At 43.2% G+C, this 27128-nt stretch overlaps 2 protein-coding genes across 11 annotated transcripts in view; one reads left to right on the top strand and one right to left on the bottom strand.

Annotated features, from left to right (window-relative positions):
- LOC125761436 (uncharacterized) overlaps window positions 1–27128 on the bottom strand; it is a 57869-nt gene that overhangs the window by 18386 nt on the left and 12355 nt on the right. For 2 of the 10 annotated variants that reach the window (XM_049422560.1, XM_049422569.1), the window contains exon 2: window positions 11163–11248. In XM_049422560.1, coding sequence (XP_049278517.1) covers window positions 11163–11248 — 86 coding nt within the window. Of the gene's footprint in view, window positions 1–11162; window positions 11249–11735; window positions 11974–11997; window positions 12215–23547; window positions 23901–27128 lie in introns of those variants that run through there. The other 8 variants (XM_049422563.1, XM_049422570.1, XM_049422565.1 and 5 more) reach the window with 7 other exon arrangements.
- The window catches only part of LOC125761447 (transmembrane protein 68-like), a 50841-nt gene continuing 41739 nt past the window's right edge, over window positions 18027–27128 (top strand). Inside the window, exon 1 of the mRNA XM_049422584.1 lies at window positions 18027–18091. The gene's annotated coding sequence lies outside the window, so the exon portion shown is untranslated. The remainder of the gene's footprint in view (window positions 18092–27128) is intronic.

Here is a 27128-nt window from a genome sequence, read left to right as displayed (position 1 = left end):
AGACGTGCAAAACAGATCCTTTACGATGTACGATGCGGCTGAGATGTCGCAGTCGGAAGTGAGGGTGGAAAGTTTCAAGAAAAATGGCCTGTCCTTTAAGCAGCTGGAGAGGAAAAGTTTAATTGCCATGAACCATGTGCTCGCTCGTTTGCTTTGCCGGCTAGTGGGTTTGTCGGCCGGTCTCGCGGGAAATGGCACAGAAAGAAAGAAGGAAAAAAAAGAGTTCAAAAGAAAATGAAATCGAAACGCAAGTGCAAAACTTTTTCTCTCTCCAACTCTTTTTCCGCCCGATGGGGTGGCCCCTTTATGTATGTGTGGGGCCCATCATTTCCTAATTTCTTTGCTGCACTTTTGCAGCCTTATAAATGGTGGTGAGCGCGCATTGTATGTGCATTGAATGAACTGTGTTGCTTTATTTCCGGTACTCACTTACCCCGGAATGCGTCCTTTTGCAACACTCTGTTACTTTTCACGCGCACACAGACACACACACACTGACGGTTGCTTTTGTTTGCCAGAAACGGTTCATCATTTAAGCACAAAAACGAATTAAGCTAAATGGTTCATCTCGAGGGGAAATTTGTAAAGTGCTCGCGAACAAGCAATTCAAAACGCTACTTTAAGGGAACTTTTATGCTCGTGCTGCCATTGCCAGCACAAGATGTTAATTATACATGCAACACGATAGAAAACAAGTTCCGGGGTAGGACCGCTTTTTGCCCAGAGATACCATTCTTCATCAACTAGCGTTAATGGAATTTGCCGAGGTCAGTTTGGATTTAATTTCACATCAGACGTCATCGTTCGATGGGCATGTATGTGGGAGTTCCATCCATGACGTCAATCCTTTCCAATTCGATGCAATGTGTCGAATTCCAGCAGAGCATAATCCCACCCTGGCGCTGGCAAACCGGTGACGATGGGGAGGGGTTTGCAAATCTATTCATTTCCATCAAAATATCATCATCATCATCGTTGCCATTATTGTCTTTCAAGAATAGCCTCGTCAAACTGTTCGCTAATTACTTTCGAATCATGCCCGGGCTAGCTCTCGCTTCGTCATCCCGTCTGTCTTGTGGCATATGGGATTGATTGAATTTCATGTGTTCACACCCGAACCGAACGAAACTACCGCTCGGTGGTCGTGGGTTCGATCGATCGAACACGACGTCTCACATTTGCCGTCCCATGGGGTAACCCGTTGTTCTGTAGTCTCTATCCCCCGCCGGTGGATGGGAAAATGGGTGATTAATATGTGACTATTGTTTGGGCTTTGTGTGTGCGGATTGTATGCATAAAGCTGTATGGGCGAACGCTACGCGAACGGAAACATGATTTTACATGAGTCTTTTTATTATTATTTTTATTATTAACACATATTTTCGAGATATTTAATTTCCTTTTGTTATTCCAGCCGTTATCGGTTATTATTCTATCGTTATTCCACGATCAACAGTATATAAAATCAAATTATTGATCCCACAATTATCTGCTTGAAAAAAGATGTATTTTTATATTTATCTTCTTCAGTTAGACAATTTATTCAATTGTATTAGATATGTACTGTAAGTAGCTTTAAACATTATTTAATGTTCCGTTCACAATCTCATCCAAACAGGACCGTTACTCAATATGATGTCAATGACCGCCTACCTGGGTAAGTTTTGCATTTTTATTTCCTCATATCTTTTTATAGGAAATTTGTGCGGACGTGAAATTTTTAAAATGCGTAAAAAAAAATGTTTTCACCATTTTGTGAGAAAAGAAAAAACTTAAAAATGTTTTAAATATTTTTAACATTTTTCGATTGATACCCCTTATGGGAGTTTTAGTTTTTTCGAATTCTAAAGCGTACATCTTTTCATCGTACATCATCGTCGTATTTGCGTGAAACTTTCATGAAAGATGGGTTTTTTTTAGTTGTCCAACTAATACCATTTAGATGAGAATTTTAAAAATTCTGGTTTTGTTCTTTTTTTCTTCATATCTACCGAGTAGACAATACGATTTGTATGGATATTTTCATTTTTTCGTCGTAGAACAAACATGAAATAGATGGTGTGCTATTAAGTTGGACGTAAACTTTTCGATTGTATGAAATAATTCAATGAAATTTATAGAAATCAAAAGCTTTTTTATGCTTTTCATTGTCTTGTGACATACAAAAATTATTCGTTTTTCTAAATTATAGCAGAAAAGGGTTCCATGAATTTATATTACCAACTGACCTAGTCGCTCTGTAAAATAGTAAAACATTGGCTAACAGATCACAGAAATGTGTATAATCTTACTACAAACATAATTTTTAATGTAGAAAGTAAACATATTTTTATTTGTGGCTGATAATGTTGTCTAATGTCAATCAAGTCTAATAGGAAAAACTTCCCTGCTTCACGTGATATAAAACTGAATTATTAATCCCTATAAAACATGACCACTTATAACCACAACATCGTATCAAATGTCACTTTTATGCCCCTCTGGCACAAAACGGATGCCCTTTCACCGGCCCAAATCAAACATTAACTTCTCTCCCTCCGCCCGCACCCAGGTCAACCAAAAAACAGGTGTCCCACAAACTAATCACCAAAAACGCTTGTGCTACAAACTCTTGTAACTGCAGTCATACAACTATTTAACATCAACTTACGAAACGGTGGCGCGTTTTAAAACATGAGCACCATAAATTTGCCCTCATCCGCTACGACAACATTTCAAACGGCACTTTGTCACTGCCAGTGCCAGCAACACGTCGAGCAGCGTCCAAAACTACAACAATTTACATGAGAACCCACCCACCGGCTTCGTTCCCCGGCACATGGTCCCCCCCCCCGTATCAGTGCCATATCTTACTGCCACCGCTTTATGAGTGATTTATTATATCGCGTGTGTGAGTGTTTGTGTTTTGCATACCGGAAAACTATTTCCCCCAGCACGGTGGTATTGTTGCCAGCAGATAAACGAGCGCACGATTAGCACATACCCCGATGTGATGTGTTTTTCTTGCCACCCATTTCCTAACCTCCCGTTGACAACCGGGTACCAACGTGGTATCCGGTTGACGAGACAGCGAACCGCTAACTGGTGAATGAAATTTAGAAAATGTCCTTCCACTGAAAGTGACGCCTGGTCATTACAGGTTTTGTTCACATTTGTTTCACCTGCAAACTCGAAACATCTTCGGGTTAGGGTGGGAAGATGTTAAGGAAAAGACACATCAAAAACGGCTAAACATTATATCGCTGTAAAACAAAGAAGGATTTACACCCATCATCATCAGCAGCAAGGAAATAGGGGATCCCTCTTTAGGATAAACCCGTAATAAATTTCCATCTTTCCACAAAGCGGACACACGGTACGGTACGAAACTGATGATGATGAGGATCATGCATCAGTGAAATGTGCGCCAAAGGTCCGTTTGCTTGCCAGTTTGCGAACAAAGTAGAACATTACACCGGCCAGCGGACGACCTTTCTCGTTTGCCCGGTATAAAAAAAAACAAAACCAAAAAGAAAGGGCTAAAGAGATTTTCCGACCCTGGTGGTCTACCGAGAGAAGAATGTAAAAATTTGATAATAAATACATAAATAGAATACCGGGGACCCTCACCCTCACTGGTAAGCTTCCGAATATCCGGGTGTGCAGAAAATAAATGAAAACAATTGATGTTCATCGATGAAAACTAATGGCGGTATCATAACCGCAAATGAGAAAATATAACTCGATTTCGATTCATTTAATTTTGTTGCTCATGGGATCGTGCAGAAAACCGCCCCGGTTGCGGGATACACCAAAGTGGACCAATTTTTCCAAGCCATGAATAAATTTGCTAACCTTTATTCGGTCTCACACACACACACATACACGCATCTACATACACGAGGACACACACGTGTCCGGGATGTGTGGTATTGCGAATAGAAAAAAGGAAATATTCCCTCATAGCTCTGTGGGTTTATTTATTTGATCTGATCACTGCCACGAGCTGACGAATGGTGTCCAATAACCCCTGGCTTCCTGGGGATGGTAGATAAATGCAGTTCGCAAAAAAACCTGTGCTCTTGTGCCTTCTCGCTCCCACTCACACACACACTCAAGTCCTTAACTCTTTTGAGCAGTAGAGAAAGGGTGAAACGGTGAACGGTAGGAAACAGGGGTTCCATTTTTAGATGGATCCACCTTTCGAAGCACCCGGGGAATCGTGCGGATTCGCCATACTTCTCAATAAACGGTAGACAAAATCCTCGCCCTACGTATGGAAGCGGATTTTCCAAAATGGCAGCACGGAACGAACACGAACGCACGCCCCGGCTCACTGGCGGTGCTGGTGGTGGTGGTGGTGAACCAAAGAGGGCCACAAAAAAGTGAACCCATCCGAAAAAGGTAGCACGCTATCGAAATTTATCAACGAACCCGTTCGTTGTGCGGCTGCTGCTGTGAGCCTGTAGCTGACACACCGCCCAAGCACCGCGCTCTTCTCGGGCCTCGGAAAGCACAAGGAAGGACACACACACAAAAAAATAAATTACTTCGGATATCCGGAAATGTTTTCCTTCCCCTGTTCGTCTTTCCACCGCCTTCCGGACCGGGGGACTGTATCCGGGGCTCTCCCACACGGAGAGAGCGGTTTCGGTTATTCCCGTATTCGAACTTTTGGACGGGAAACAGGACGCCCTCCGCCTGAAACGGGTGGAATGGGCAAGCACTTTTTGCACTTTATATGCACAATTTTTTGATGGTGCTTGATGGTGCGCTCCCGCGCAAAAAAACCCATCGTACCGGATCGAACGGTGAACTTGCCCTTGCGTTATATGAAAGGCAATTGTGATTCATTTGTTCTGTGCGGTACTTTTGCGGCCAGGTTTGGATGACATTTGGAAGGACCTTTTAATATCCGTGTGCGTGGATCGTGTGCGGGGGAATGAAAACGCGGGCAGGAAACAGGATGAGATGAAGAATAAGGAAATGATCATTACAACAGTGATGTAGTGAGTTTTTTTTTCTCGTAGGTGATTTTTAATGGTGGTCGACTATAAAACAGAAATGAAGGCAGAAAGAGCCAGTTTCAACAAAATATTTATAAAAAATCTATCTAAAAATACTCTATATTAGATGAGATATATTCAGTGATAGTATAAAAGTTTAGTGTTTGTCACTATTAGAGTCGAATAATACTAATAGAACAATAAGAATTTCTTACTTGTGAAACTGTGAGTTTTTGTCTGGAATGGTGGTTAAAACCCGTTAAAGAAATCGGCAAGAATAATCTACACTTTTTCCTTAAACCATTAAAAGGAATTCTATGGACAGTATTTGCATACTTTCAGGCGCTATGATAACGCGAGCCAGTATTTAGTAAATGATGGACATGCGTTTGAAAAAAAAGTTCTAAAATAACGGAACTACATTTATAGAAGCTTTTAGGCACAATTTTTTGAAGAAAAAAAATTGCTGTGTGTTTCAAAATTCAACCAATATAAACTTAACTCGATTGAGAATCGTGTAAAATCAGTACAAAAAGATTAGTTTAAACACATTCATCTAGGCGTTAAAGAAAGAACGCTACTTAACATCGTCGTACGATTCCCATTTATTGCCTAATAGCCCTACCGTCTATAGATTATGAAGACATTTGCCTTCTCAAATGTGTGTTGCATTTTTTTCCTCATGAAAAAGGCTCAAACTATCACCGCCAATAACATCCTTTATCGTCCCTTAAAATGGAAAAGCTCTCACAACACGAGACGGTCGTGTCTGGCAAAATTAGTTCGCGGGAAAATGGGTGAGTTTAGCTAGGTGGCAAATAATATCCACCCTAAGCAAAAACCCGCCTGCCAAGCGGTTCTCCTTCCCATAACACGCCAGCCATTAATAGTGACGTGTGCAGGCTCGTGTGCCTGGTACAATGGCTAAGGCAGCTATACACACATACCGAAAGCGATGACAGGCTTCCAATTTGATGCTCGCCAGGCTCGAAAACAATAGACGATGGAGGCACACACAATCGGAGTTCAGCAGACACGAACATCACCGGACAGGGAGGCAGCTGTCAGCGTCATGGACTTACTAGCCTAGAAGTGGGCCCGTCCCCGGGAACCGTCCCTGTTCGGTTGTTCGAGAAAAATGAAAAACCCCCGAAACCGAACCGAACCCCTGCACACTTCCTGTGCAACTCTTTTACTGTTGCTATGTTTTTTTTTTCTTCTCTTTCTCTCTCACTCTCGCTCTTCCTTCCTTTTGATAAAGCTTGCGGCAGGAGGGCAGGGCGTGTTATTGCTCCTTTCACACGTCCACACAGGTCCCCTCCTTTGCACCGGGGGACCACCGACAGACTTTCTCTAATCATTGTCACTGGAATATTGTGACAGCAAATCGAGTGTCACTCGTTGTCGGTTCCATTGTCACCGGCTGGCCGTCACTGTCTCTCGATGTTGCTTCGCTGCTCCGCGGCATGGGCTACAGCCAACCCCATTGTGCAGTTGTGCATCTGCGGTAGCAACGATAGCGAGACAACACCTTTCTAGCGCCAGCCGTGTTTCGCTTTGTGTGAAGCGTGGAAACACCCATTCTTGGTTCTCGCTGGCGTGGCGACACCCGAACCCCGAACACAATAGAATGAAGCTGACGCGAGGACAGGGAAATATTGGGACAGAAATATACCCACGAGCGCGTGAAGCACTACCACCGCCCGGTTGCGAACGCTGGATGAAGTATGCAAACATGAGCATGGCCCACCACCGGCTGCCACGGAAGCAGCACGAACATAAAGACGATGTTGCCAGTGCAACCCGCAGAGACGGGCGTCTGGAGTTTTGGCAAAAGGAAATGACTTGGTGACCTTTTTCTTTTTTTTTGTTTGTTCCTTTTCTTTTGCACGGTACCGACACTACCCTCGGCTCGAGAATTGTTGTGCAGTTTTATTTTATTACATACTATCACTTCCTGCCCTTTGGGAAGCAGAGAAAAAAAACGATGCCGTATCAATGCAATCCAATTATATCAAATTGTTGATTGAAATGGCCGATGTTCTTTCGCGTCACTAGCAGACATGCAAATGAATATCTCGTGCCTTATGATACCAATTTAATGGGATGAAAAAATGTTCTTTTATACCGCAGCTAAGCATTTTCCTTCAGTTGTTATGTCATGCAAAGGTATAATGTTACAATCAATAGGATATCCAACTCTAGGACATATGAAGATAAGGATAAATCATAATTAACGATAGGTCTTTTTTCTGGATGAAAATCTATTGCCAAGGAAGGAATGTTGTTAATCTGGCGATGTGCCAGAGTTGTTATTATTTAAAGCATAAGAGCATATACTAAAGGCCCCTTTAAGGTACGCAATAATGTCTGCACAATATTAAGTAAATATTTCTACAATGTTCACAGTTTAGTTCTCTATTCATAAAGGGTTTTGATATAGCTTCATTAAACTCCCTTAGGGAAAAAGCATGATAAAACTGCTGGAGGTATTTGGGGATACTGACGTCCATTACCCATTGGTCAGGCAGATGGAATTTCAAATATAAATTACTTTCGCTTTAGCTCTCAGAAAGTTTACTGACTATACCTCAAGCATTATGATACATCCTCTGTTTATTGAGTTAATCGGGAAATAGCACATTTATTCCAATTCACTTCTATCACGGACACAGTTAGATTTTAAACAAAATTAAACTCAATTTGTTCGTTTATTACTACCTCTACAAGCCTAAAGGTATGCAATTTATTTGCTTTAAGGCTTTCATTGCATACTTTTAGACATGGTTTGCATCCAACTCATCACTTGTTTTAACTTACTTTTCGATAAGACACACAATTAGCCCAATTTATTCTCATTCAAAACTACCATTCCGGATAAAGAAACAAACTACCTCAACTGTTATATCCAAACGAGCCCAGCTCAGAACATAACAACCCGCGTTAAAATACAAAGTCGAAAATAGTAGCAGTTATCATTTGTTAGAAAATGGCACAATTCAAAAGCAGCAGCGTAAAACTCTTAACTTCACAAATCAATCGAAAGCTTAAACTTTCGCCCATAAAACCCCCGGTTCCCCATCAATGTTAACAATAACGATCGTAAAAGCCACCATCCACCATGCATATATCCCCGAGGGAAGATGAGTCCCGAAAAAACAGTTCTGTTGCCATAAATTCGCCAGTGTTCTGCCGTGCGCGCCAAACCAGCATTGCATCCCAGCACCAAAAACGGCAGATTAACATTTATCTACGGTACGTGTCGAAAGCCAAACGGGTAAGACACGGGAACCGCGATGCTATCGGTATTTTAGCGCGAACGTACAATCACTGTGCGCTGGGCCGATTGCAATCGTGGCAAACGAAAGTCAGGGCATCCGACACGACACTCTCTCCGGCACTCGTAAAACTTTACAGCCTCACACAATAGGAATAAAACACTAGCGATTCGAGTTGCCAAAATAGGATGTGCTTTGCGCTGTTCTCGCCTGGTTGCTGTTGCACTCGACGCTGCAGCGGACGCGTTGAAGGAAACCGTTGTGCTTTTTTATAGCCCGGGCTTACCTTTCTTATGATCGGGGGAGGTGTGGGAGCACGGGGGGAGGGGGAGGATCTTTAGGAAAGATGAAAAAAGAGCAAAACAGTGCTCTCGTGCAACTTCCGATGCATTCGGCAGCTTACCACATCCTTGGCCAAAGAAAAAAAAGAAGGTCACATCTCAACCGAGCGTGAGACATAAATTTTCCAACCCAAGCTCTTGGTGCGTTCCCTTATTCTTTCGAACCGTCTCCCGTTTCCCGGACCGTTTGAAACCTACGGCACCAAACCGGAAGCCGTTTCTTTTGCGGGTAGGGAAGTTTTTGTCAAGAAAACTTCGACAAGCTTCACGTTCAATGGTTCGACATGCCACGACCGGAACATACACCCCGTGACGATGTGCTACCAACAGTGTTTGTGTGTGTGTGTTGGTCTATGTGTGAGTGTCGTTCAGGGCGTTTAAACAGTGAGAAAATTTGAAATTTATTGCCCGATCAAAAGGTAATACATTTTCCTTTCGCCATGGCGAGAGGCGCCTGCAGCAACACAACAACAACTACATGTACGCAAAGAAGCGAAAAAAAAGCAGTGGATGCTAGAGCACCGATTTGTTGAGGTGTGTAAAGGAAAATTGTGACCATGGTCGTCACCTCTGTTGGTACGTACAGGAGATGTGCGCGCGTAATTTTCACAAACCGTGTGGGAAGCAATTTTTGTAAAACCGTTCTGTTTTTTCTTGCTTTCTCCTTCCCATATTTCAACAGCGAACAATTTCTGTCCCGTTTCCCGATGGCAGCACGGCAGCAATATGATTTGAAATTTTATCCACACACATTTTGTGGACTGGTGGGCGTGGCAGAAGACGATCCAGTTGTCAGTAGCTGGATCTTCTGCCAAGCCTTATCCATCGGTACCATCAACCATAAATGGAGGACAATTTGCATGAAATAAGAACATGCATAACGTGTAGCGTGCGTGTGTGTATGTGTCACATAGGAGAAATAGATTTGGAGGGGGGGGGGGGGGGGGGGGGGGGGGGGGTGGGAGGAGGGCTATAAATCAAAATCAATTCACCACGCCGCAGTAGCTGGTTTCTGGTTCTGGTGTATTGCTGCGATTTGTACGATCACGTACGTGACCTGACAGCATGAAAAGGATATGTATGTATGCTCCCACCGGCTCCCCACCCCTTGGGGGGAGCTGAGTATGGAGGGAAAATGTGCAGAAATATGATTCATGATGAGCAGGAATGTATATCACGATCGATACAGTTCGATTTCCAATCGCTCGTTTAGCTTTGTTTCTCCTCCACCGAATGTTGTAGTGCGAGTGGTATGGCAATAATTGATATGCCCTTTAACAGTCACTTTTTCCATTCCCACACACACACATACATCCTCCATTTAGCATTTAGCATATGCTAATCATCATACCCCGGTTTACGATTGATTTAAATCGTTTTGCTGCCACTATTCGAGTTCCAAAGTGCAACCACACGTCATACCGATGCACCTGGACCGGGATGGTGATGATGGTAATGCAATCGTAAAGATTGATTTAACCATCCGCAATCAAAACCGGATTAAACACACAACACAGATCCTGTAGTGTTGAGAGTGAATCATTGAAATGTGAAAAGTGGAACACGCAAGTGTCAATTTTTATATCCCCCACCCGCCCATCAAATACACAGTACGGGTACATAAAAGAGGTACCCACAGCCAACAGCCCCAAGAGCGGAATCGTTCGCTCATTTGAGAACATAAAACCGATGGCATGAAATCAACCAATCAACCTTACCCCCGATGCCGCTTATTTGCTGCAGAATGCGAATTTCTCGAGTGAGAAGGTACGTACAACCGCGGTACCGGGTGGAAACATACGCTCGCCCATCCTGACGGAACTCTCTGATGGTCGACAAAGACCCCTTTGGGGGTGGGGCAACAAAGCGCCTCACGGTAGCGCGATAGTGCATTTTATTGAATTGCCATAAAATGGGATTTATTTTTATCCCACACTGCGACATATTCTCCGGTTTGCCGCGCTTTGTTGTGCCGCGGGCACACAACGTTTCAATAGGACGCGCTTCCATCAAAAGGGATACAAACAAATGGTCGAAACCCCATCATTCGTCGTCGCAAGAAGCGAGACCTTCAACCAAGGCACGTGAATTGCAGATGTCACCAGAAAGAAAGTTTGCCGCCGTGATGAGGGGGTTCGGGAAAGGTGTACAGACAGAAAAGTATGAACGCTGATTTCATGGCCTCAAGTACTGGAGTTTTACGATAGCGTGGAAGGATAATTTCAAATTATTACAGATTAAAAATAACCATTTTATCGCATGTCCTTCGAAAGGCTTTGTAGAAAGTTGCATAAAAAAGGGGGGGGGGAAATAAGGACAGGAGCTTTACTGTTCTCACGGGCATGTTCTCACCGGCACAATCCTCACGTTCACCTTCAACTCACTCACTAGCGCTACTCTCATTACACGTTTTGTATAACATATCAAAATAAAATTCAGTCTCAACATCGTTAGATAGGCGAAGCACAAATATTTTATCCTTCCTTATCCGATGGACCTTCGTGGAAAACATCCATCTTTGCTTAACTTAACTACGACCCCTTCATATCACTACTTACCCATCCTTATCGAAAGCGGTGAAACAAGCGTCCATGGCCAGCGAAGGATTCGTCATAAAGTCCTCGTCTGGGAGCTCCGTCGGCTGCTGGGTACCGACGCGTAAGTACGTTGATCCGATGTTGGGCATTACAGCGGGCCGGTTAATCATGGTTAAGTCGACAGGAAGCCAAAAGCACGGCAGGAGTTAGCAGCAGGAGAACATGGCAAAAAAAGAAAACACAAAAGCATTTCATTAGTACACGCTGCACCAACAAGTGACACTGGTTTTTCGGTCCGTGTCCGAAGGGTGAAACGAGATGAAACACACACACAGAAGTAGTAATGTAAAACAACAAAGCAACAAACAACAAACAAACGGTTTCTAGAAAGCACTTCCAATGTCAGCCGAACATGCGGAACACAAGCGATGGTTGACATCGGTACATGTTTTGTACGGGAAATGGTAGGAAAGGGCGCATAGAAATAGAAATAAGGTTAGGAATTAGCGCTAAAGAGAGGTTAGGGGAAAAGAGCAACGAAACAACGACACAAACGCATCTCCAATAATTAGCCAACTGTCAAAAGGTAAGCACCATAACAACACACACAAATCGTCGGTACGATTCGGAAGGAACGGTGGTACGTCACTTAGCCGTACGGGGTTCTAGTCGGCACCACCACCAACACTAAAACTACTAAGCCAATCGGATTTTTGCCAGCTACCGGCTCTCCAGGCAGGGGCACGTTTTGTTGCTGTTGTCTATGGTGCGATGGATGTCAGTAACGCGCACACACAATGGGGCAATACCAGCCGTGCGGCTGATTGGAAAAAAGGGTGAAAATTTCTGCACTAACTGGTGACTGGCAATCGAAAACACTGCAGTACAAGCCCATGTACTGCACACGCCCACACACAAGCACACACACACACACACACGCAAAGGCGCACGCACGCACGCTTGGAGCTCAAAACACACGGTTCTCCGGTACGGTTTACTGAAAACGCCGGAGCACACGCTGCTTGAGCTAGATCACGGGAGACAGCACCAAACAAGCGACCTGGTCTGACCGCACGGGAGGAAAACGTGAAAATGGACCCGTATGGTCGGCCACGGTTCTGACTTTCCCGTGCACTGAAAGTACCGTGGAACCCATTGCCGCGTTGGCAACGTGCTTATTGAAGAAACCTTAACCGCACGGTTACTATAGCGACGGGGTAAATAGTTCCTACCGTGAACCGAACCTGCCGATGACGTCCGTTGCTACGCATCGGTTCCGCAGGTGCCTTCGCTTTGGTGCCTGGCGCATGGCGAAAGTTTACGGACCGTGGCATTTGACGTTGGTTTTGAAGGAATTTGAATTTTTAGGCCAGATTGACAGTTGCTCGCTGGGTTCGGTAGGTAGACGTAGGCTGGGAGTTGGAGTAGGTCAAAACACGTCACACTGGATGTGAGATCCTGGGTAGCACGAACGTTTGCAAAATAATGTAATGAATGAGGACCAGAGGGGGAATGAGCCTTACTGCCAATTATATAAAGCTTTTAAAAGCGTGAGTTATTGTTAATTCCTTGAAGAACAGACTTAATAGAGACCTTGGTTAGTAGCCTCCAGAGCAATGCTTTTCAATTAGACATGGAAATTGGACTTATGTTCTACCGTAGATTCGGTTCTCTATCCAAAACGAAGCTCTTAACAGGGAGATTTATCCTACCTGAAACACCTCGCTACTGTTGTAGATCCTCGGGATAGGAAAATTAGAAGGAACGATCGATAAATGGATATGAATATCCGTATACTTTTGGGGTTATATTACTAAAAAACAGTATAGGGGAAGAGAGAGTTCTTCAATTCCTTCGACAGTTGTTCGAATATCTGGGAAACTCCAGACTCCAGAAAAGGACTCCAGGAGGTCTAAGGCTTATGACGTTTCTGATCGTCCAATATCGTTCCCATCATATGACCGACGACATTCACAGTAGCCTTATTCTACAAGAGGAGAATAATTTAACCGAATACTTCAATTGACTATCAACAGATAGTACCAGACCAGATGAATGCTTTAGTCATTTTAGCAACATTCTCCATATTTTAGTTAGGAATTATCATTAGAATCTGATAATCTATACAAATACCAAGAGTAGAGATAGTTGAAGGAATTCTTCAAACTGAATAAAGATCTTCTAAGCCTTAAACGCATTAAATTTTATTAATGTTAGTAACACGCAGTACACCACTAAACATGGGATCGATTTCGCAAGAGAAGCATTTTCATTGGAAGAGAAAACTAAGACAATTACAGGAATACTTTTCGTGTCTTGTTTCCTCAACTCAAACATACTGTTAAATAAACTACAGCACTATGGGTTTCTGTAAAAGCTGAGTAACAGTTTCGAACGGCCGATGGTCTCAATCGTAAACTTACGGCCAGCAGAAGCAGTAATGGTTTTTCACTTCTGGATCAGAAGGGACATGCAGCCCGGGTACATGTAATACCCTTCTTCACGAGTGTTATTTCCAGTGACACAATCCATTTAAAACCCTGCCTCATGCATCGAAATTATGGCCGTATGCCTGTGGATCGTTTCTCGTCCGGGTTCGTGCGAGCAATGGATAGAATGTTAACAGCAAATTAACGCCTAAGATGCTGCCCGGAATAGTTAAACTAAACCCGAACGACTTAAGTTGCTGTTCTGCGAATTTGTGTGTGTGTGTGTGCGTCGTTGTTGTTTTGTTTCATCGTCATTGTCATTCTCCATCGCACACACATGTTGTGGCTGGTGTTCACCATTTCCTTTCTAGTGTGCGGGAAAGTTTTGCTCCAAATTGCAAGGTAAATTTCTTTTTGATTGCGTGTGAAAATCCACCGCTTCAGAACAGCCTCCCCTTGAGCAGAACGTCTCCACGAAGAAAGCCGTCGGAGGGTAAAGTGTTAGGCTGCTACCGGGCACCCAGCGAACCGGCGGAACGCGAAAGACCATTTACAACACGACACGGCTTTTTCAGGCGTAATCCTTTTAACATTAGCGCCACTGTGAATTATCCTTCGCCCTCGTCGGTGAACGACGGCAGAACGGAAGTCTTTTCTTCTGTCGTACTGCAAGTTCGCTTCGAACGGTGAAGTAAACTCGGTAAGAACCCGACCCATCGTACCGCCATTCATTACCGGCACCACATTCTTCTTTGCCTCCATTCGTCCTGGCGTAGAGCACCGTTCGACCACACGACGACGACGACGACGCGAACGATCGGCCGGAAGATTCGCATCGGACCCGGACACAGCACTCCTTCGCAACCGTACCGAACATCGTTTTCCTAAACCGTTTCCGCAAGGAAACCCGTTTGGGAGAAAATTAAATACTCCTTTAATGCGCTTCACTTCCTTCGCTTTCACCCGGGGATTATTTTCTCGGCGCGCCAAAAACTGGTGCGAAGATTGTCTCGAAGCTTCAAAATAATGGAGCCTGTTTGAGCTCGTTGTGTAGTTCCCCGGCATATCCTTCGAGTTACGAGTAATGAGACCTCGCTGCACACAACCCCATCCTGCTTGCTTGCCTCTGCTCGCCTCCGTACATCTCATCTGCCTTTGCGCGGTACTATGATTACAACAAGCACCGGCAGGATTAACCGGAGCGCGGTGGGCCACGAACGGTCGGTGGGTGGGGGAAAACATGTCGAAAACAAAATATACTCGTCCAGCCAAAGACGGGAACGGATGGAAACCGATTATGCTGTCCGTTCGGGGTCGGGTATGATGATGCTTTTCCGAAAATATTTCCATCATTAACTCGTCTACGACCGGTGGTTTGAGTGAAGTTGCGACTGCAGCGGAAGAAACTGTGGTCCGTAATGTGGCCGGGAAATAAACTCCAACTCCCGGGGAGAGCTTTTGGGCAGGGTTGAAACTGAGTTCAACGAAAGCCGGCATGAAGCTGACGGCCCTGCGGTTCGGTTGAGATTGAAGCGAAGTTTAGCGGTTATTATTAACCCATTGCATGTTTCGTATAATGCCACTAACCGAGTGAGGAACCGGTTGAAGCATAAAAGGTAGGAATCAGGGGTTTGGTTTATGTCGTAATGCGATAAAATCAATTTCAATAACACGGTAGGAGTGTTTCGTTTTACTGATGCGGGACGAACAAGAACAGGTTAGCATCATCGGTGTACGCCCAGATCATTGACGGATATTAAGCATGCGTGTGGCAAGTTGCTTCATTTTAAATGAGAGAAAAGTTCCAGTGTTTGTTACTAGGTTTAGCTCTTTAAACTACTAGCTCTTACTGGCTCTTTAAAAAGAGCTAAAGGAAAGGAATTATACTTTCGGTGGATTGAAAGGACAACTACGAAATTTATATCTACTTCAATTTCGATTGAAGATCTCGACCTCAACAAAATGTCGTAATCGACCGAATCGCATTGTTGTTTCTGTACTACCGTTTCTCAGTTCTGCGTGGTGTGCTAATAGATTAATAGATAACTGTATCCGCAAACCTTGTGGAGATACATTTCCATTAGTATTTCAGGATTCTATTAGAATCCTCTGCGAAACCATGGTGGGTTTTGAAGGTGTCTTGACCGCACCACCTCCAGGAGATCATGAAGGTTGAAGAATGAATATTCAATTTTAGTGATATTAACAGAAAATTGTAACTCGGTAATGTCGTCTCACATCGTCGACTCATTTCTGAAGTATCTGCTTGAAAATTGTATCATATTGTATTGAAAGATGTAAAGTATTCTTAAACAAAGCTCTGATTTCTTGATAAAAGCACCAGCATCTCCATCTCAATAATATTTAAAAAAAATAAATTAAGAAACATTTTTAAAAATATATAAACCCATTAATGACAATAGACTTTACCAATTATTTTAGCTATATCATGTAATTTGATTGGAATAGGAATACTTGAAAAGAAATAGTAATAAAGCAGAATTCCAATTCCAACCAATGGTATGCAGTGATGTGATTTCCAACAGCCACAAAATGACGGTGTGATGGAATCTTTCACCAAAAATATATTAAAACAATGAAAGCCACTTATGAAACACATTCCATCCATCCGTTATGTATCTAGAAGAAAACCTCCCCGAGACAACTTCGCACGCCATCCCAAAAAGATCCCAGGGATCCCCTTCCAGGAAACTGGAAAGTCTATAAATACTTCTCGGCTACACCAAGCACAGAAATTGTTCCGTTGCAATTAGCTACGGAGGCAGATGGAAATAGGGAAACTTAAGCTGAAGGATTTGAATGCTATTCGGTTTGGAAATTTCATCTAAAACCGGCGGGTCCTAGGGAAAACCGGCACACGATGATACGCTGCCGTTCGCGTTACGACATTTCTACGAAATCAGATTCCCGGTTATGGTGCTGACTCCTTCAAGCACTTACACACACACGGGCGTACAATTTTTCCTCACCACGCAAGGACGCAACACGTGTAGATACGCATGGAGCTGGAGAGAGGACCCTTTTTTATCCCGTCCCCATCTCGTAAAGCTCACACCGTAAGCTCCATTTGTCTCCGTACTATGGCTGTGGCGATGATACTTTGAAGATTTTCCATCAAAAACGGATGCCGAAATTCGGTTACATTTTCGATCGTTTCCATCGGCACCGCTCCTTCGTTGCCGTGCTGTCAAGACTTTCCCATAAGACCACAGAAACGGCGTTACGAAGCCAACGATCCAACCGTCGATGATTGTATTCCATATTTCTTCTGTGATTTGTTTCCCGATTTTTATATGTGTGGGTGTGTGTTTGTTTGTGTTTCAGTGTAGATTTTTTTCCTCCCACCGATTGGGTTATTGCTCCTGTTTTTGGAAACGGCAACGGAGAGACACACCGAAAACCGAAAAGCTATTTGCACGCCGAAAGCCCGAAACCCCGCCACCGGTATGCATAATTTATGAGCTCTTGCAGCATCCAACTTTTCAGGTTAGATGGGCTTTTCCTGGCTGTAGTCCTTCCAGCCTCTCTGCCCCAACACGGTGAAGGTTCACAGCTTCCAAAATACATTCCCCAGCCATTCGGTTGTTACGTATCTTTCTTTCTTTCTTTTTCTCGCCCATTTTCTTGATGCCCGTTTGTGAGATACCTCCATTCAAATGACTTTTCCGTACCGCTTCTTCCCAAATGCCCGGCCTGGCAGCGTAAAAAGAAACACGAAGAATCGATTCCACAAAACGAAAAGTGGTCCGCAAAAGCCGGCGGCACCCAACGCTACGATATGACAAACCAGCATCTCTTAAACAGATCGGCAGTTTTCTTAAATGCGGTGGTCAAAGCACGGTAATACGGGGGCCTCCCCTTAAAAGCAACAGCCAAGAAACAGGACACGGAGAAAAAAGCGCTCATTAAAATTCATTAAGATGTTTTTAGCGCTCCGTGCTATGGGAACGGAGCAGCCGGGGCTGCTTGCTCTGGCCGGGATCATTTTCTCTATGCAATCTTGCGAATCTGATTGTGGTTGAAGCGGGTTAGTGCGGGTGGAAACGGGAACTGAGTTCTTTTTCTTGCTTTCAATGCGAGTTTAAGCTTTTCTTTCAAATTGAAAGAAAAGTGACTCCACTCTGACTGACAGTGACACGGCAATGGGTTTACGTCACTTGTAAAAGTTTAAGACAAATGGCTGGAAATCGATGCACAGTGGGAAATGGCAAGATACTGTTGTTTAATGCATTTTTTTAATGGTTAACAAAAATGTCCTATCGTAAAATTATAAACATTTCAACAACTCTTGCTCATTGCAAAATAACTAGTTTGAAGATTATACCGAACGATTTGGTAGCAAACATATTAATTTTAATTTTGTACCGAAAATCTGTATCCTAATGTATCTGTATCCTAATATAAGTCTCCATACGGTAACCATTACAAATAAGTAAAAAAATAATGAAGCAACAATTTTATTTTCTCATTTCAGATTTCGAGACAACGAGGGTTAAAAGGGTAAGTAAACCATTAATTAAAATATATTGCTTTCGGGATAGTATAAATTTAGGCGCTTAGAATGTAAATTGTATGATTTAAGTGACAAATCATTACAGCTTTGTTTTGTCCATATAGAAATACTTTCTACCCCATAGTGATACTTATCAAACTCGGTATAAGTATCATATTCAATGTCGCTCCAAAGTTCCTCCGGGGCAAATCATAAGAAGGTCTGATTTTTTTTTGTCACCCCCCCCCCTGGCACAAGAAAGAATCGTCACAATGAGATGATTAAAAAAATACACAAAGCCGCTCACAATGTGCATGCCCTTCTTGCAAGAGGATAATTAAATAATCTTAACTCGTACAACCAGTCAGTCGGATGAGGTACATGAATTAAACACAAAAAAACTCGCCCTGCTTCATTTTAATTAGCAACGATGTGGTGAGACAAAAACACGAACGGTCGCAAAAAACTTCGTGGTTAGACAAAGTTAGAAATTGACCCGGGTGTGGATTAATCAAAGCCGGGGCGACGAGAGCATGCATAGCGTGGCAATGAATTTAAGCTGCACCTCGCCTCGCTGTGCTGTGATTTAACGGCGTGTGTGTTGCGCATTAAAGAGAAATTAAACCGGACACTCGAGGTTGCTTTTCGGACCGTCGCCATGCCGTCTGTCTCTAAATGTTCCGCTGGCACGCATACAGCAAAATGTGTGGTGGAAAAAAACAATACTCCCAGCTCGTAGCCTCGCCCTTCCCGGTTGGCACACTGTAACCGGAAGGTGCCTCGTAAGTGAGCAAGCCGAGCTCCAGCGCACCCAACGGCCAACGAGCAAGCAAACAACACACTATAGCGGAAAAAAGGGGGGAGAAAAAAGAAATGAGCCACCGGACTTCCTGTCGCTTTCAACACATGCTAAACGGGTCTGCAACCGGCAACCGGGTTGTCTGATATCGCTGGACGCAAGACGAGATGGAGCAAGTGGAGCCGTTTGTGTTTCTATTGTTCCATGGGGTTTTTTGGGGGATGAGGAACGGGAGAGCGGTGTTGGTGCCTACATGGGCGGAAGTGAAACGAAATTACAATCACGAACGCAAACTCCGAAAGTGCTGCAAACTGTCAGCAAATATGTGTGCAAATATTTATCATCCAACTGAAGTGTGGCCCAAGTGCCTTACGGAATTAGTAGATGGAGGACAACCGTACAGTGCCAGGACCAACAGGACTACAACTTATCTGTGCCGTTTCCTCCACGGGCCCTACGCTCCCCCTGCTGGTACGAATAGCTGTTTGAGGCTGTTTGGAGGAACTTTGTTGCAGGTTCTTTGTATGTGGAGGGAGGCTGGTGGTTGTTAGCTGGAATGAGGGTAGGGGGAAGAAGAAAAAATCGGAATAAAAAGCCACCTTCCCATTTTCAGGGTGGTGGTGTGTCCCATTTTTGGCTCATTTCGAGCACGATCTTGAGGGCTTCGAACCGGTCCTGGGTTTGCACAACCCAGTGTGTCCGCTTGGCTGTTACTAGCGGATACGAGCTAGTTGTACAGTGCCACAGACATACACACACACAGTCCCGTCTAGGTGGGTCTGGTTTTTGTGTGGTGTCCTGCCGTCTGCAGAAGCTAAACAATGTGTCCTGGGCGTTCTGAGTCTATGGCCGTCACTGCATGCTCCACAAAATGCTCCCTCGACCGTTCGACCCAACCATTCGAACATTGGAACATGTGAATGGGTTTTACACGCACAACAGCCGTTGGGATTTCGCAAATTGTGATACTGCCCCCCCCTGGTACCGGGGGTGCATCAGGACTTTTTGGCAATCGTCTTTTGTGCCAACACTCGCTTTCTTCCCTTCCCTCTCGTTCTTTACACAGAGAGGTTTTTCATACAAATACTCAAAGATGAACTGTCATGCTTCCAAAGAGAAAAAAAAACGTATCGGACAAGCAATTCTACAAGGAGATTCGAAAGAAGGATACGATACTGGGAAGCAATTGCTTTTGGGTTTTCCCATCGAAAGTCATCCGAAGGCACATTTGTGACTTCACACATGACTTTTTCACCATTTTATCTGTCCTCTGAATGCATAAACATCGAACCATTCCAATGATCTTGTACCGTCGGTTGCCATCGTGGTGATATGATTCATTCGTTCATGTTCAGCGAACGGAGGGAGGAAACATGTTTCAGGGCAGAAGTCCCTTGCCTGCCGACAAGGCTTCCAGTATAGAATTTTTGTTTGCCTTTTGTTTTGTATTTTTAAGTACACTGCTTCCTGTACAGTGTGGTACACATGTTTTTTTAAGAACAAATCAAATAAAATGTCATGTCTTTCGATAGATTTGATAAACAGCTGGCACCATGTAAATTAGATGTAAGGAAGGTACTACATGGCATATAAAAAATGTACATCTTGATTTATTTATTATTTTAATGCAGCTAGAAAAGCTTTATATATGAACACCAGCTTAACTTTGAAGGGGTCATCTCGATACTAACATCTTCCGAATGGTCCGATATATCTGTTATTGTATGAAAAACGAGTTAAAAGATCTATCCCTTTTGTGGTTTTAGTCAACCTGAGTCAGTTCCCACAGTCTGACCTATCCAACCTTTCACTCCAACGTGCCTTACAGAAGCTTCCAAATAATCATCAAACTGCCAACATTAATTTTCATTGAATAATATTTTTTTTTTGTTTTATTCATCCAGAAAAATAAATATAAATAAATAAACTCTACTGAATAGTTCAATTTTATAAAAATGTCTTGTTCCCATATGCCTGTCTCACCCTGTACAAAAAGCGCCATTTTGATCTTATCCCAACACCCTTTTCTTACCGTACTTTCTACACCCCCATCAACATGTGGGCCATTTTTTGCAGCCTACATCCCAACCTCGCACGTTGGCAATCGTTTGGTATGGGGCAATATGGGTGCTACAGTACTTCTTGACGATTGTACGATTATTGCCTTTTAAGACCTGGCGCGTACGTGTGCCCGCTAGCTGAACCATGTGTGTGTCGATGTGTGGACGATGCCTAACCCTTTTACCTTTACCGAAGCCACCAAAAACCAATCGAACGCGGGGGAAAGAGTATTTTGAGCGTATAAAATAGCCGACGGGAAAAAAGCGCAATTGCTCACAGCTGGAAAAGGAAAACCCATCCCAGGCCCAAGCAAACAGAACACGAACGAGTGGAGAAAAAAAGAGAAGAAGAAAAAATGCGCCATGCCTGCCATTTACCGGTTCATGGGAAATTTATTGAGATTCGCAAAAGCAACAGTTTGCTCAGCACTTAGCAGCAGCAGTAGCAAAAGAAGCAGAAGGCTTCAGTATATGAGGGCAGAAGGAGCGGGCTTGCGCGCGCTAATGTGTGAATAAATAATAAATTCTCTTGCCAAACACTTCGCATTTTGGGAGGATCTGATGGAGTGGTCGATTTAATGGGCCTTCGCGTACTTTAAAAGCTTTCGCTTGGCCGGATGTAGTGTGGCGAAAGAAAAACAAGGCGCGAGATGTAAACGTTGGATGTTTTTGTTTTGCATTCAACACTCTCCGATGGTGCCGTTTGTGTTTGCTCGTGCGGCGCAGTTTAATCAACATAATTAACTTACTAGCTACGATTTGGTTCACCTAATGGAACAGTTGCTTAATTAAACATTCATCTGAAACACTGCACACAACCCACAAGGGTGAAGGAATGCAACGCATCATCATCATCATCAGCATCTATCTGCATATGATGCACCGGTACAAAAGGTCAAGAAGGAGAAATAGTGGAGCGGTGGAAAAAAATGGCAAATAAAACATTTCCTTGGTGACATTTGCAATGCAAATTCATTACCGGCTAGAGCTTTCCGACCGACTGGCTTGTGCAGCATCTCTTCAGACATCTGTTTGCACTGCACTGGCCCAGTTGATAGCCTTGATAGAAGCGATAAACAAGCTGTGCAGCATTCAATTACTTTCCTTGAAAATATGACACACTTGGCAAGGTATGCAAAGCATCTTCGAGAGAGAAAAAACACGCCTAAATTTATGCAAATTACATACAATTATTAACTTACTATAAATTCTGCCTGCTATTGAAACTGTCAGCAGGGTTATCAATTGGGCATTCGTCTGTGATGCATTTACCACATAATTTAAACAAAAAACAACAACTCAATCACACAGTTATCACACGCTAACGAACCAACACAAATATATAACCTTTCCCTCCTACACGCGGGAAGGAAATTTGTGTGGGCTGGAAAAACAAGATTACCTTTTGACCTTTCACCTTTCGGGGGGTGAACTGTTTACGTCCCAGGAACCGTGTATTTGCATGCTTGGTAAGCAAGGGTCGTACTAGAAATGTCATAAACCCATCACCTTTGAAGGCAGTGCAGGTGAATAGCTAGACGATGATGCACCTTCATCAGGAGGAACGGTAACAATAAACGGTGACAACCACTACCCGACACAACATTTTACTTCACATAACAAACGATCGGTGTACAGATCGATTGTAGCAGTTGGCAACGCTCTGTCCACAATTAAACGACCCAGTCAGCTGCGTTGTATTTTCCAAACTTCAATATTCGCGCCGCAAGTGCAATAATTAACTGATTGATTGCAATGGGTGTGATGGGCATGTACATGTATATTGCAGACACATCGGCATCCGTCTACTATGGCCGGTCCACAGGCGTAACAATGCTAACGAGGCAAAGTTTAAGAACGAGCTAGCGACGGGTCACATTCGTGACGGTTGGAACGATCACGAGCGGGGATTCACAGTTATTATGGTGACTTTATGGCGAAAGCTGTGAGCAACTAGAACTTTTCCAATTACTAGTTGAAAAGCAAGTGGAACTCGCGAAACTTTGCGCCCTCCATTGTCGCTCTTCGAATAGTACAGATGAATTGTTTGCATGATGGATTATGTTGCGGAAAGGTAGAATTCTAAAAATATGTCCTACGAAGCATAATTATTTTCCGGGCAAGTTCGATACCTCGAAACAGACTAATAAAAAACAAAGCTTAGTAGATAATATTACTTAAGAATGAAATATTTCTTAGCAGGAAGCGAAAAATTTTTGTTTTACAAATAATGTTGATCATCAACGTCTGACAGTATGCAATCATTATTTGTGTAACATTCTACAAGATATTAGGAAACAGAAACAGAAAAAATTGAAACCCCCGATGGAACCCCCGAAGAAACAATCTCAATTGAAAATAGTTTCATGTTTTAGTTGATAGTTCATTGCATAAAGGTACGCAAATCAGTTCATGCTTATTCCCTTTTCTTTATTAACGACACTAAAAATTAAATTGAAATTGAAGTAGTGCAATCTAAAAGCAAAAATGTCAATTAATCAACACTAGCATAAACCACATAATTACGGGAAAAAGAACACTTGAAATCTACATATGTTCCGATCAAACCGTTTCCATAATTTATGAGCAACGAAGCGATACAAACCTCAACTAGTACGGGAATATTCTCTACCAATGACATGCTTACTGATGTGTTAGTTAGATTTTACGTTCTATCAAACAAACACTTCACAGAGCTATGTAAAATACTGATCACACACGTTTTTTCCCTAGTAGAACACAACTCTCTTGAAACACTACTCCGGGCTAATATGGTGATCGTATGCGATGCGCTTACAATTGACGACTGAACTGAGCTTCGTCTGTGGTGAAGCGGCACTTTAGCGATTGAAGAGCGATCCTACTCCTATTTGAAAACCCCCCTACGAGCAATCTGTGTGGATTGAATAGTTTTTTCCCTCCCTTTTGCATGGTGACGTGCGGCAGTTGAAGTTTTTATTTATTTATTTATTTATTCTATTAGTTACAATGAGAGAAACAAGGTTATGTAATATATTCAAGTTCTGCACAGTGATTTATGTTATGTTGATTTCGACATGTTTTATTGTACAAAATTAGAATACCATATCGTAATCATTCCGATTTGTTCGTTTGATGATCGATCGATTGTATTGTGATTCTAGCAAAAAATATACAACGCTTGCAATGGCTTTACAACTTACAACCCCCGTCCATGGCTAGAAGATGTGTCATTATCTGTGCTCTGGTACAAGCGCCATGGTTCACGGTGAAGGCCAGTTGTTTACAATAAACACACAACACCGCAAACCCCCCCCCCCCCCCCCCCCCCCCAACCGGATGGACAGACACGATTGTCAAGACAAACATAGCCACACAGCACAGTGCGGTCAATCGTGCTCGACATACATGCAATAGAATTACGCCACTGGAACCAATCAACTCAAAATGCTTGCACACATCACCCTCCCCGATAGCGGACTACACAGGCACTAACCCTTTGTAGTGGATTTTCTAGCTGGTGATGCTTTTGCGCTGTATGTAAAATTGCACAGAGCAGCTGTGTGTGATCGGATTTCAATGGGATTTTAGGGCAAACTTAATCACGATCTAATCACAAACCCTAACGTCACCGGTGATATTCGATGCAATCTATCAAATGGATAATTTCCAACGGGATCGCGCACAATTAGCACATTTTGTGGTGCGCTAAATTAGCTTGCTGTTTCCTACGGGAGGGTAAGTTCTCGAGATGGTGAATAATTTATCCAACTAATAACAGTGTATGGTAAACGTACATACCAAAGAACAATTTTATCATTTCATGGTACTAAGCGCCTAAATGTATGCAATAAATTCTCAAAAAGTAATTATCAACAAGCAAACTACATATTAACATTATTTCCCAATTACTTGTAGACCCCTAATTGTGGTGGCATACTTTCAGGCGCTATACAGTCAAAAACGAACATTTTTTTAAAAATATTTAGACGCCCTTTTTTACGCCCTAAAAACCAAAAACTCTGCTGTCTGGAATTCGTTCTCATAACGTAACGAAAGGAATGAGTAATGCTGACAGATTTTATCAATGTAACAGCTCGTTGATTACAGTTCCACAAATACTCGTTTCTCAACCACCAAAAAGCCTTGTCTCAATTATCTACAGCGTGTAGAACATTACAAATAGTTCAACAAACACAGTGACAGGACAACAATTGCCTATTTACATTTAAAAACAGTCTCAATAAGCAGTGCAAACACAGCCCTTATATAAATAGCACCCACCCACAAGCGTGGATTTTCCATCCACGAATTGCATTAACGCTGTCGGCATGCAATCATTCACCAAATCAACTCAACCCAAAATGCATTCGTGCACTCCGACTAAATGTCCGCACGCGCGCAACCAAACAAAGTTCCAGTTCTTGGCGCATTTCCGGCTGTACCAGCTCGTTATGACACGCGAGCTTTACCAACATTTTTTGAGAAAAAAAGTGGCCAACACAACGCACCAATCTCTTCTTCGCCGGTTGGCAAAGTATGAAAGCGAGCAGCGAATAGAAAAAAAACGGGAGTCCGATTTATTTGATGAACGGTACACTGATAAAAAGCGATCCTGCCCAAAAAACACAACGGCTTGTTCCCATTTGGCATTTCCAATATTCACAATGCAATCGGTTACCCGTCAGCGCGGGATACACATCATTAGAAAAGCAGCAAAAAGGGGGGGGGGGAAATTTCAAAAAAAAAAAAAGAAACACATTCTCCTTTCAAGCGCATAGCAGCCATTTCAGCGTTTTGCTGTTATTTCATGGGGTAGGGTTTTATTGTGCCTCCGTAGCGGAAGACAGGTTGACCTCGATTGCGTTTATTGGTTCTCATACATAAGGTGCATGTTGTTGCATGTTGCGTGCATCGATGCCCGATAGCAGTGGATGCATCCGATATGCATCGCCGTGCCGTTTTGCACTCTGATGGCGTTCCCGAACTGCCATCCGTTTTGTGCGATATTATTATTATTTATGTACCCTTGCACCCCAAAAGGGGTGGGAATCCTAGCTGCGAAAGCGTCCTCCCCACGGTTCTCTTTTGGGCCCCAAAGCAATTGGGGTTCGTGGCCACGAAAAGCATGAATCACGCGTGCTTTCAAACAAACACTCTCCTAAAACAATCGTGCGCAAATAGTAAGAGGAGACGAAAAAGCACAACAGCCTTCAGCGGGCATCATCGCTAGGTATTCGGATCCGGTGCCCGGTAGTGCCATGGTTGCCCGATACCATATATTTCCAACGATCCGCCTCGGAGCGTGCAAGCATCCACCGGGCATCACTGTTCGCTGTTGAAAGCAATTTTTGACCGGCTCAACCAAAGCGTCTACCCCGCCTTAAGGGTAATCCACGAACGGTGGTAAAGGTGGTGGTCGGGAGAGAAAATTAATTATGCACGAGAGTGCATAAAATAACGTTTGCTTTTTTAATGTGCATCGTTTCACGCAGAACACAATAGGGTGACACTCACCCCAAAAAGCGCAATAGTAGATAAAGAGCGCGTGCGAGAAGAGCTTTTCCTTTTTGCGTACGGCACGGAACAGTTTTGAAAAACTTTTTTTTTCTTTTTTTTGGGTGTGAAAATAAATCGATGCCAAAGCACATTTAGGTGCGCAGCTTCAATGTTGAGACTGGCATGAAAAAAAATCATACCGAACGAAGACATATGTACGCGCTAGCGATCCCTGCGCCGCCAAACACACCAAACGGTAATTAAATCTGCATTGTTTCACAAAGTCACCTCTCGATGGTACATACGTCGGACACGTTTTTGCTTCGACTGTGATTTGATGGCTATGTATGTATTTTTTTGGCGTGGCAAATTTTTACAACACACTGTATTGTTGTCACACAAAGCAAAGCCAGAGGGAAAGGATTAGTGGTAATATTTAGTGACAGGTCTGCGCTGCAGTTTGTTGGCGAAAAGCTGCATATTTTCCGATTTGTTACATCCATCTTTTATATATTTGAGCTGTGAGGCTTTGCATATGAATTAGATTCAGGATTTGACTACTAGCAACATTTCAGAAGGAAGAATAAATTGTGCTAACAAACTAGCATTCTAGCAATTCGGGTAGGTTGTCATCAGTGGTAATAAACATAAAATTTTATCTATAGCTTTCATATGCCTTAAATAGGTTTTTGGGCATAATTTCACTAT

This window comes from Anopheles funestus, chromosome 2RL (assembly GCF_943734845.2).
Source record: "Anopheles funestus chromosome 2RL, idAnoFuneDA-416_04, whole genome shotgun sequence".
NCBI classification, from domain to species: domain Eukaryota; kingdom Metazoa; phylum Arthropoda; class Insecta; order Diptera; family Culicidae; genus Anopheles; species Anopheles funestus.
Note: the sequence above shows the minus strand (reverse complement) of the source record. Positions and strands in the feature narration are given on the sequence as shown.